A 13,168-nucleotide genomic window follows, 5' to 3' on the forward strand; every position below is an offset into this window, starting at 1 on the left:
ACTATGCATTTTGGTGAGTTTTTACAAGCTGTACTCTTGACAGAAAGAATCACTTTTTTTATCTTGCTGGGATTTTTGAGAGTCACATGACCCACTTCCTTGCTTCTCCGTCCCTACCCTGCGTACAATCCAGAGGACTGGTTGGATACACCACAGCTAGCTGACATCAAGCTACAGCTCTGGGTTTCCCTGAGTGTGGTAACTCGTGTACCTGGACATGTGTCTCACATGGACCTCAGTGGCATTGCTGCTCTGGAGCCATCGCCAGAAATACTGGTTCCTGTTTGGAAGATGGGGTTTCTGCCAGGGTGGCTCTACACCCACCCACTGGGACCTTGTTTCCTTACAGCCGAGATGTCACTTGAGGGGCGAGGGGCATAGCAAAGACTGACCGCTTTGTGCTGAGCCACGAGGACTCCTCCTATTGAAACAGAATCTTGTCCGTTGCCATGAAGTGCGCTCTGTCCTCTAAGTGAAGCCAAACTCGGCTTGCTGTAGCTGTGGGAGTCCGATGGCCTAGCTGAACTCATGAGCCACGTCTTTAATTCCATCCATTTGTTGGCAACGATCACATCTATATTTGTGGCTGAGATTTCTAACCATGAGAACTGGCTTGGGAATATCCTACATGTGTCCCGACAGTTTGCTATCCTCTTGCCAGTTGTTCTGTCCCTTAAGCCTCTCCTTCCTTAACACTCCTTTTGATAAATGGTGTCACTACCTCGTAACTGACCAATCTCCATCCCTTTCACTCCTCCTGAACCCCTGGTTCCAGTTCGATTCCACCTCCTAAACAGCTCTCACGAGGTCTTCATTTTCACTAAGTATCACTTGACCTGATTTTCCCACCATTAGCCTTACCCTACTTTTGTCCATTCTGACAGTCATTCTGAAGTATACACGTGGAATGTTTCATTCAGTAACTGTTTTTAGGACAGACTCTTTAACAAGGCCCTTGATGAGTTAACTTGTGGCTTCCTTTCAGCCAGCCTATCTGCCCCAACTCCTCTCTGTGCGCACACTGGACGGGCCGAACTGCGCTCAGTCCCGTAACACAACATGCTCTTTCATGGCATCATGCCCTTCCACACATGACTTGTTCCCTCGTCTGTGGTTCCCTCCCAGTGTTTGCCTTTCCTGAATACCCTCCTCGTCAATTAAGCTTCAGATCAAGCTCATACTCTCTGAGGAGTGTTCACGTATGTCTCTCCACTCCAAGTATTTACTGAACGCCTCCAACATGCACAGCACTGAGCCAGGAACACCACCGGCACAGCACCTGCACGTGTGACATCTAGCCTTTATCACATCTGGTTGGGGAGACACTAGTACATGTAACAAGCAACAATATACATAATCATGACTTTCAAATGTATTTCTATAGCTTGATCTCTCATTTCATTTTAGGTCAAATTGTTTTTATACATTTCTACTTGGATATTTATCCCCTCAATTCAGAAGCCTCAAATGAAATTTATTTATTTTAAAAATTTTTAAAAAAATGTTTATTTTTGACAGACAGAGTACACCTGGGTGAAGGGCAGAGAAATAGAGGGAGATGGAATCCGAAGCAGGATACAGGCTCTGAGCTGTCAGCACAGAGCCCGACGTGGGGCTCGAACTCATGAACCGCAAGATTGTGACCTGAACTTAAGTCGGAGGCTTAACCGACTGAGCCATGCAGGCGCCCCTAGAAGCCTCAAATGAAATTCAGCAATATCTCACCAAACCAGTACTGTTTCATTTTGTTTCTTTTTAAAGTCACCAAATTACCTCAAAATTTCAGTTCCTTTTGATTTCGTTTTTTTCATTTTCTTTATTCCCTCATACACTCATAATCTAATTTCTATTATCTATTTCTATGAAATGTCTTTTCCTTCTTTGTTTTCAACTTTCTTTTAACAAAAGTCCTTTTAAATTCATGGCTGTGCCTCCTGATTTTCCTGCCACTAATCACTCTGTGCTCCAATTTGTATATGTCTAGTTGATCAACATTCTTAAACTCTTATTTCTTTATGTCACTTCTCTGTTTTGTGAAAAGGCATTTTCATTTCTTCTTCTCTCATCCTTTCCTTCTAATCACTCAAAATATTTATATTCTTTAACAGATCTATCATTTCCTCGCTATACAAAATTGTACTAGTCCAGCATTGGCAGTGACGACCTCTCCTTGGGATCATCCCATTAATTTCGTCTTGTGCCCTTTGCCTTCAATGTCTCTCCATCCTTTTCATTCTCCAACACTCATACCAGTTATCTTTCTAAAACAACAGAGGATGAGATCACTCCCTGATCGATCACCTGCATGGGTTCTCTACTAGTTATAGAACAAACCTCAAACTTCCTAGCCAGAAATAAAAACATTTCACATTCAATTTCAGTCCATTTTCTGGACCATCTCCTGTGCTTCCGGCAACACACCTTACAGTCCCATCTCTCTGAGCGAGTCCTATTTCCTCCTACCACACTGCAGGCCTGAACAGGCCTACACTCGGCCTCTGCTTCTTCATGAGACAACGTGCACCCATCCTTTAGGACTTCTTTCCAACTTCAAGATTCATACGTTGCCACTTGGCTAATATTCCCGTAACAGCTCCCCTTACACAGTGTTACGTGTGTGTTCTAACGTTAACTGCAAACCTTTCCCGAGAGGAGAACCACATCTCACTCATAGTGTAACCCATGCTAATCCTCGTCTAGCTCAAAGTAGGTACATAAGATGCTCCACATGCTTGCCCTCCTCTGTCTTTCTAGACCACGTTCTGTTACTCATCAGTCTGTGGGATCTGACTGGGCCCTACATCTTTTCTGGCTATCGTTCTATCACTCTTTTCCTTTTGAAGACAAACTACGCTTCTTATCTTTACTTTCTTGCTCTCCGTGTCTTTTCAACTTCTAGTAATCTCTTTCCTTTGCCTATCACTTCACTGAAACTACTCTGACAGAGTCACCACTGTGACTTTTTTATTGTGAAATATAGTAGACGCACTGCTTCTTTTTAAAAAAATTTTTTTTAACGTTTTTTATTTATTTTTGAGACAGGGAGAGACAGAGCATGAACAGGGGAGGGTCTGAGAGAGGGAGACACAGAATCTGAAACAGGCTCCAGGCTCTGAGCTGTCAGCACAGAGCCCGACGCGGGGCTCAAACTCACGGACCGCGAGATCATGACCTAAGCCGAAGTCGGCGGCTTAACCGAATGAGCCACCCAGGCGCCCCTAGACGCACTGCTTCTATAGTGGACACTGTCATTTCCCCTCCAGATTCACTTTCTGGGCTTCTCCACTTCTCTCTGCTTGGCAGATACTAAATGATCCTTTGCCTTCTGATTTATGGCTCAGTTTGGTTGATGGGAAGCACAAGAGACAGGACGACAGAGGGAAGAGGCACTTGAGAACTGTCCTTTTAGCCTGACCTCTGCCCCTGGCAATGCTCCCCTATCCGGGACCACGGGCTGGCTAGCAGCCCTCTTTCACAGCAGCTGCAGAGCTTCCGGTTCAGCTCCGAGGTGGTCACGGTCATGCTGATCCTATTCTCAGTACCTGGGGCACTTCATCATTCTTTGTTGGCTTTGCACTTCCTTTATCCACCTCTTTTCTGTCACCCCTTTTTTATGTGCCACCTGTTTCATGTCAGGGTAACAAGTTTTTATGTCACTAACTCACTGGAAGCCATTTGAACTCTGCTTGCTTTTTTTCCAGGAAACTCCACACTTCTTTAGTTTGCATGATCCCACCCTGTCCCGTCCTACATCAACCTTCTGTTCCTATTTGTGGGCCTGTTTTCTACATCCTTAAATGTTGCTATTCTTCAGGGCTCTGCCCTACACCTGCCATCACGGTACACACTCTCCATGGCTGCATCTCATCCGTGAGCTGTGTTGAATCAACTTAAGCCTATATCTTTCTCTCGAACTATGAACTCATATAATTTCAATGACATATATTGGAATAGCCTCCTGTTTTGTCCTCTTCTAACCCATTATCCACATGTGTAGATTGGAATGATAAATGATAAAAGAGAAAAGCTGATCTTACCCCCCTTCTACTTAAGATCCTTCACTGACTCGTCTCGAACTCTCAGGATAAAGTGTGCACTCCTTAGTGCACAGACGCATTTACCCCTCCAATCCCCTGCCTGGACAGGCTACTGGGATTCTGTGCTCTGGCATTCCACGTGCTCTCCTTCCCAGAGCACATCACTCCTTCTACCACTCTTGTCCTGCACACACACTCATCCCTCTCTGTCCGGAGTACCAGGGCTCACTCATTTCATAATTAATCCCTAGTCTCTTCAATGCTTTGTTGAAGAATCTTCTATTCCATGAGGTCTTTCCTCAACTACAGTGAAGACTGAGAAAATGAATTGTTCTTAGCTCTGATCAAGGGAACTACTGGCCACAGATATTCTAAAAATGGAAGTACTTTAGTAAATAACATTATGTACAGCAAAATATAAACATTAATTAATGTCTCCATTGTAAATGTCTTTATATAAATAAATATTACATATTATTATCATTACTCTTGGGGTACTAGTCTATACTTTTTGAAGTATTACACTTCTCTCCTAGATTGTACACTAGGAATTGTATTTTACCACGTTCTTCTTCCCCATATCCCCTTTACGAAGCCTGACTAATGTTATGCAAGTGGTAGCTTTAATAAACATTTATAATAAATAAATGGAGACATAAAAGATGTCACAGGGCACTGTGTGATTGGTTGATCGACTCTATTGCTTCTAATAATTCATTTAAGCCCCTGGAGAGGAACCATAAGCCATTGCCTTTTTCAAGACACCCAGGAAAGATTCTCCATGAGGAAACACCCATTTTTCCCATACAGTTACTCCTTTTATCTAAAAATATATCACTACAATTCAACACTATTTTTTCCTTGCAGTGAAGATAAATAATGAACATCAATATTTTAAAATGGCTTGAATGATAGTTTCCATAGAAATTTATTCAACATAGGCAGCACTGTAATACCAAGACAATAAATTAGAATTTTGCCTTATTCTGGAAGCAATTTATATTCTACTCTACCTTAATTTAATCTGTGAAAATAAAACATTAAACTCTACAAGGGTGAGGAGTAACTGATGAAATGGCCTACAAACTCAGTAATAGAAAGCTATTTAATTATTACATATTAATAATTATACATAATAATAATACATTACTTACCTCCAATTTACTGTTGGTCTATGGGAAGAGGGAAGGTTTACTTCTGATTTTAAGTTGGATTCCTGAATTTGTTTGAGGGCTTCTTCCAAAGGAGGAACTGGTTTTTGAAAAGCTAAGAGAATAAAGAAAAATCAAATAGTATAGAATCACTTCATCTTCTATTCTAACTGGTCAATAATAAATACTACTTTATTTTTATTTATTTATTTATTTATTTATTTATTTATTTATTAAAGCAACTCTTCCTTTTATTTTTTTATTTATTTATTTTTAACGTTTTTATTTATTTTTGAGACAGAGAGAGACAGAGCATGAATGGGGGAGGGTCAGAGAGAGGGAGACACAGAATCTGAAACAGGCTCCAGGCTCCGAGCTGTCAGCACGGAGCCCAACACGGGGCTCGAACTCATGAACTGTGAGATCATGACATGAGCTGAGGCCGGCCGCTCAACCGACTGAGCCACCCAGGCGCCCCAATAAATACTACTTTAAAACTTTTGAAAAAAGAAAATATTTTTTAGAATAGTGTAAATATTTTAAATTTAGATATTTAATTACCCAAAGAGAAACTGTGACCTCAAAATTCACGTCACCAATTTTAAGAATATTTATCTGGAAAAAAAACTGAGAAATGTTCAGGCCCTTCATCCCGGCATGCAAACCACACTGTATTTGATCTCATGACTCCATAAATTTCTGACAAAATTTATTAATATTCTTATGAAGAAAAGGGGAAGGTATAAAAACACCAGCTGATGTTTACTGAGCACTTACCATTACAGACATTATTTTTGAGCATGTTGTAACAAATGTAATCCTCACTACAGCCTGTGAGGCAGATGCTCTTTGAATCTCCATTTTGCAATGGAGGAAACTGAGGCATAGAGAAGGTAAGTATCTTGTTCGAGGTCATAGACCATGTGGACGTTCGTTGACATGCTACACAGTACAACCTCTTACCCAACTCTACTTTGCGTGCGTAGTAGCCACTTTGTAAAGCCCTTTGGCTGGGCACGTTGGTCTCAACGTACTCAACCTCTCCTACTTCTCGAAATACCCTTTCACTTATGTGGTCAAGTTGAAACTCAGCTGTCTTAAATGGAAACTCACCTGCTTAAATGGAGGCATTATTTTGCATTATTTTGCATCACATACTACAGAAAACTCAAGGCCTGGAGGTAGGGTAGCTGACTTTCTAGCTCTCTACAGACACCTCCAAACTGTCTTTCCCCCTTCTCCTTTAAAAACCCTGTATGTTTTCAGGCTTTTTCATTATTGCAATCTTTGTTATTTACCTTAAAATTCTAAAGCAAAGCCAGTACATTATTATGTACGCTTTAGTTCATAGACGGAACTCTAGAGACAGTCCATTTCCCTAATTAAGAGGTGATGGCATAATATTCTGATGAATACAGCTGTATGACAGGGCTTGCAGGATATTCTAATCATAAAGGACCAATCCTTTTGAGGCAGATATTGTCAAGTGTTATATATCAACTGGTTTTCTAATTGGTATACTCAATGTCTAACATGGGTTTTTGTTGGTGAAAAGAACAGCCTGGTGAATATCTTGTTGAATGTTAAAAATGGGATTTCTTTGTTGAAATTAAAGGTATTCAAGACAAGTGCATTTTCATAAATATATTTTAATCACTCCCTACCTTTACATGAACAGGGAATAAGAATGCAGGGAGGTCTATATCCTTTACCCTATCGATGATCTCTGAGTCTTGATGTCTACTCAGGCTTGTGTCTGACCGTTAATACAGGAACATTTCTCAATGTCCAATGCCAGATGGCACAGTTCTGTCTCTGGAATGTGGCTGTGTGTATCTCGGCAGACCTCTCATAGAAGGTATAGTTAGAGTACCTACAAGGACAGAAAGCTGGGACTTTATTCAGCTCACTGAACAAGCTGTATGAATGTTCTGTGTCTAGTCATACAAGATTAGAGTCTGAGACTTGCTTTTATTAACCTTCACCACTTGATGCCTATCAAAGAGAGCCTAAACACTAATTTTAATGCTAACTCAGGTCAACAAAGACATTACATCGAAGAGACAGATGTACCTGTATGTTCACCCCAGCATTATTTACAACAGCCAGGAAATGGGAGCAACCTGTGTCCACTGATAGATGAATGGATAAAGAAGATATGGTATACTGGGGCTCCTGAGTGGCTCAGTTGGTTAAATGTCCGACTTCGGCTCAGGTCATGATCTTACAGTTTGGTGAGTTTGAGTCCCGCATTGGGCTCTGTGCCGACAGCTAGGAGTCTGGAGCCTGCTTCGGATTCTGTGTCTCCCTCTCTGTGCCCCTGCCCCACTCATGCTCTATCTCTCAAAAATAAATAAATGTTAAAAAAAATTCAAGAAAAAAGAAGATGTGGTATATATACATTATGGAATATTATTTAGCCATCAAAAAAGAATGAAATCTTTCCATTTGAGACAATGTAATGGACCTAGAGAGCATTATGCTAAGCGAAATAAGTCAGACAGTGGACAAATACTGTATGATGTCACTTACATGTGGAATCTAAACAGAACAAACCAAATGAACAAAACAAACAGACTCACAGAGAGAGGAAACAAACTGTTACTAGGGAGGGCAAAGGTTGAGGGGCTGGTGAAGTGTGAGATAGGTTGGGGGGTTGGATTAAGAGGTATAGACATCCAGTTATGAAATAAGTAAGTCATGAGGATGTTATGTACAGCACAGGGAGAATAGTCAGTGACGCTGTAATAATTTTGTGTGGTGACAGATGGAACTAGACTTATTGTCAGGATCATTTAATAACGTATAAAAATAAAGAATCACAAAGATGCATGCCTGAAATGAATAGGATATTATATGTCAGTTATACTGCAGAAAATGAAAACTACCTTAGATCAGTGTACGACCACCCATGACTGCTTCTTGTTGCTGTTAATCTAACGACTCCTGGTTACCACCCCTCATGCGCTGGGGATACTGGAAGCCTGTTATTTTTCAAGTCTTACTGCAGACCACAGCTGCATTCCTTCATTTAGCCCAGGAGCTCTGGTTTTTCCAGTTCTTCTACCCTAATATGCTCACTCCAACGGTTTTCTGACCTCATTCAAACCCCCAGCCTGCTGCCCTTCTTTGTAGCACGGGGAAGAGCCGACCACCAGGCTTCCTGGTGAGCTTGCGGTTAGCCTTCAGGGTTTGGGAATAAAGTGAACTAACAGTCAATTAAGTAGTAGTCTTTCATAGCTTTGTTCTTGCTCTTCACTGATAGCACTGGCTTTTCTTAAAATTTTATTTTGACAGGGGCGCCTGGGTGGCTCAGTCGGTTAAGCGTCCAGCTTCGGCTCAGGTCATGATCTCAAGGTCCGTGAGTTCGAGCCCCGCATCGGGCTCTGTGCTAACCGCTCAGAGCCTGGAGCCTGTTTCAGATTCTGTGTCTCCCTCTTTCTCTGACCCTCCCCCGTTCATGATCTGTCTCTCTCTGTCTCAAAAATAAATAAACGTTAAAAAAAATTTTTTTTTAAAAATTTATTTTGACATTTTGCATAGATGACATATTCATACTCAGAAGTGAAAAATATACATGATATATTTGGAAGTCTTGCTCTCCTTGGTCACTTGTATATTCTTTCACTGTTTCTTTATGCAAATACAAGCAAATGTAAATACAGTAAAACTTTGGATTGCGGGGAACTTGTTCTGTGAGTGTTCCGCAAGATGAGGAGATTTCTCTAATAAATTTTAACTAGATAAATGAGTGGCTTGCACTTGTTGCAACTCGTTGCAAGATAAAGGAGTGATGCCAAATGTCACATGATCACAACTGAGCCAATGGTTCTTGAAATTCACTTTGGCATACGAGTGCTTTGGTTTATAAGCATGTGTCCGGAACAAATTCTGCTCACAAACCAAGGTTTTACATATATATTTTAATTTTGACAACTAGTTCTCAAAATCCATTTTTTGGTTTTTCTTGCTCTACCTACAGTATACACTGGTATGTGTTAAGATTCTATTTTAGGCCCTACCCTCAATCTATGGTCTATATCCTGTTGTTTAGTTTACCTTTCCCATGGCTTCATTTATCAACTATATATCCATTCATTAGTGACTCTTAAATATATACATCTCTATTCTGTATCTTGTTCTTAAGTTTCAGACCCACATTTCTAGTTGCTGATTTGATTTCTCCATTTGGACAAGCCAAAGGAGGCTCAAAATCAATACATTTAAAACTTAATGATCATTCACACTTGTAATCTGATTCATCCATAACCCTGATTAATATGATCATCTACCAAAATCATTAATTCTGTAAAAATGTCTAAAAACGTGTGAGGCTCTCTGCAAAATCCCTAGGGCACTGTTCTCTACCTGGACCCTTGGCACTTTCCATTGATCGTAACTGAAATCTACTGATTACATCTCCTGAATATATTACCACTTGCCTCCACATCCAGTACAGTGTTTTAATTTAGCAGCTGGACCTCTCTTGCCACAAATAACGAAATAGTCTCATACTAGTCTATCTACTTCAGTGTCTTTACTGGAACCCAACATCCATGTTGTAACTGTAATTATCTTTCTAACAAACAAATCTAATTATAGTAGAGACCCCAAGTTTCCCACCCAATATCCATTTTCCCTTTCTTCCTTGGCAACAGACCCTACATTAATAGTTAGAGAGTAGCAATAGAGCCTTAAAAAAATTTTTTTTTCATTTTTCAGTACCCCCTGCACATGAAGTTGCCAATTATAAATTACACTAAGCAGACAAATGGCTATTTCTAGGAACATAATTTAAAAGGAGCTCAGAGGTACAACCTTTTTTCCTTTACAATTCTTCCTTCTTCATGCCTACAACATGGCATGATGGCTGGAGATCTGGCAGGTGCAATGTGACCATGAGGGTGAAGATATAAATCACAAACTAAGAATAGTTGAGCTGAGAGACAGAGGCATTGGGGTTCCCAGTGACACTGCACAGTCCCCAAATGAGCTGTGACTGCCTACCTCAGGACTTCATATTATCAGAGGGAGAAATAAACCCTGCCATATTTAAGCTGTTATTATTTTTAATGGTGTTACCACCTGCCCTTACCCACTGTGACAGACACAGTAATGGCTTCATTTTCAATTAAAAACCCTTTTTTTTTTTTTTTTTTAATTTTTTTTTTTTTTAACATTTATTTATTTTTGAGACAGAGAGAGACAGAGCATGAACGGGGAAGGGTCAGAGAGAGGGAGACACAGAATCTGAAACAGGCTCCAGGCTCTGAGCTTTCAGCACAGAGCCTGACACAGGGCTCGAACCCACGGACCGTGAGATCATGACCTGAGCTGAAGTCGGCCGCTTAACCGACTGAGCCATCCAGGTGCCCCTTCAATTAAAAACCTTTAAGTGGATTGCATTTTGGAGAAAGACAAAATTCCTAGCATGATATGCAAAGCTCTTTGGGTCCTGGTTCTAACTTAGTTTTTTAGACTTACATTCATTTTTCTCCACTTTTTCCCCACCCTATGCTTCAGGATACACCAAAATACATAATTTATTTACGAAAGCTTTTCCTTCCATTGGGGATTAAAAAATTTTTTTCTCTATGCATGGCAAAATGCTCATTCTTCAAGATTCAAATTAAGTCATTTTTTCAGGGATAATGTCCTTGATGTCCCTGTACAGCTGTAGTTTTCTTCCTTCTGTGTTCACACAGAGCTTCACATATTTTGTTACCACAGCAATCATCAGTTTATTTATTGACATTGTTTACATTATTCTCACCTCCAAAATAAGCTGTGAGATCTTTAATGGTAGAGTAGGACTAGATTTCTCTCTGTCTCAGCCCAGGGCTAAGTACAATGTAGTACAACGTATGTTTGTTGAACATAAAGGTTCTGCCTGTCCTTTTCTTTTTGAAGCTTTGACATTTTATTCTTAATTCTGTGTTGCTATTTAAGGTATAAAAAATGTAGATGTGATACCAAAGAATCAACCATACTCATATTTAGATTCTTAATAGGTTCCAGGTCTCAGATTGTTGGATTGTATCACTTTGTACACTTTATTTTTATTTAAATGTTTCTCAAACAGGAATTTGAACCAAAATGTGAATAAAATACCAGAATGAATGTGACACTAATTTACTGAACCTAAATGTTAAATTTTCTTTTTACTAAATCAGTTTTAAAAAGACAAAGTATTGTGAGCCAGGATATAGTAGAATCAAACTTGCAAGCTTTCAAAATTTACTAATAGAGCCAACAAAATATTCTCCAAGTTAAAGCTAAATCAAATTACAATTTTTCACTTGGTTAAAACCTTATTACTCAAAGGCATATTTTTTTAGTTTGAATTTATACTTCCTTTCTTTTTTTTTTTTTTTAATTTTCTTTTTTAATGTTTATTTTTGAGGGGGAGAAAGAGGGCAAGCAGGGGAGGGACAGAGAGAGAGAAAGACGCAGAATCTGAAGCAGGCTCCAGGCTCTGAGCTGTCAGCACAGAGCCCAACACAGGGCTTGAACTCAAAAACTGTGAGATCATGCATGATCTGAGTCAGAGTTGGACGCTCAACTGACTGAGCCACCCATGTGTCCCTATATTTTCTTTCTTATCATTTTACTGCCTACTCAATATTGAATATTGAATATTAGATATAACTTTCATTTTTGTTCTCAAATTGTTCTAGAGATTAAGGTACCTGCTCTCCTCCGTTGTGAAAGAGGAATATGGGCACGTTGGAATTTTTCAGTGACTTCTTCAAACTTCTCTTTTCTTTGTTGAAGTATTTGTTCTCTGATTTGTTGTTCTCTTTCTTCTTGTTCTTTTCGTTTCTCTTCAAAAGCTCTATATTTAAAACACAAAGTAGATAACTGAATTAGGGATTAAATTTTAAAAATCTCAATACAGAAAATAGCTTCAAACTAGTGATTTATTATACAGTGATGTTTTCATATTTCAAAAGTCTACTTACTTAGAAACAAATTAAAAAAAAAAGGCCCTTAGCTAAGAATTTTAATATCTTTATATGTGGTAATTCCAGAACCTTATCCAGGCCTGGCAGGCCTACATACATGTTTCCACCTCCCAAAGCCTGCTGTGGAAGCATTCTTTACTATTTTCTGGAATGTGAAGAGCTAATTCATTGGTGAAAGAATCAGTCTTACAAATTATGGGGCAGTCAGGACAATGCTGTATATTTCTTTTTGTCTTTTAGACCAAAAGTTTAAAATTGGCTGTCATGATAAGTCTGAAGTATGCTAAAAATCCATGCAATTTACGTAAAAATCTTGATTTCCACCTCCTCTGGAAAATATGTAAGATTTGTCAAGTATGAACTCCTATTCACACATTCCCTATTTTTCTTAACTTTCCTATTTCATTTATTTCTGATTGCACCTGGGCACTTGAGTTTATATTCTCTAGTTTCATCTGTTTCAAAAAATTAATTTTGCTTGTGAAAAATATATGTGTGTGTGTTTCAATAATTATTTGCTAGACAATGAAAAAAATGGAAAAGGAGGCTTGCAATTCACTGGTTGAGAAACTGCCAAGTGGTTCTCCTCTTCAGAAAGCATGGGGCTGAGAGGTGGTAGGTAAGAAGTCTTTAAGATTTTTAGTTCCATGCATTACTATTAACCATCCTTCCAAAGGCCTTCACTGGCTGGAGCATTATTCTATTCTAAATAACTCAGATTTAGGGAAGTACACTTCCGGGAAGTAGGGATACGTATATTTAAGTGGTCTTACCCCAGTGGTAGGTAGGAGATAGTGGGTTTGACGCAACAATTACAACACTGTATTGTGAACTTCGTAACATGCAGACATAAAGAAGTCCATGAGCAAAAGGATGCCAACATGGGGGTGGGACTAATAGAATCATAAAGTTGAAGGATCCTTATATTTATGTGAAATGGTCCAGTTATAACTCTAAATAGTTAAGAATGAATATTATAATGCCTAGAGGAGCCACTAAAAAAAAAGTAAAATTG

General features: G+C 39.4%; 1 protein-coding gene across 5 annotated transcripts in view; it reads right to left on the reverse strand.

Moving 5' to 3' along the window:
* The window catches only part of CEP126 (centrosomal protein 126), a 103,992-nt gene that overhangs the window by 56,418 nt on the left and 34,406 nt on the right, over positions 1-13,168 (reverse strand). For 2 of the 5 annotated variants that reach the window (XM_049614369.1, XM_049614378.1), the window contains exons 3-4: positions 11,878-12,023; positions 5,192-5,303 (exon numbers count right to left, since the gene is read on the reverse strand). In XM_049614369.1, coding sequence (XP_049470326.1) covers positions 5,192-5,303; positions 11,878-12,023 — 258 coding nt within the window. Of the gene's footprint in view, positions 1-5,191; positions 5,304-11,877; positions 12,024-13,168 lie in introns of those variants that run through there. The other 3 variants (XM_049614385.1, XM_049614394.1, XM_049614404.1) reach the window with 3 other exon arrangements.

Source organism: Panthera uncia, chromosome D1 (assembly GCF_023721935.1).
Source record: "Panthera uncia isolate 11264 chromosome D1, Puncia_PCG_1.0, whole genome shotgun sequence".
NCBI lineage: Eukaryota > Metazoa > Chordata > Mammalia > Carnivora > Felidae > Panthera > Panthera uncia.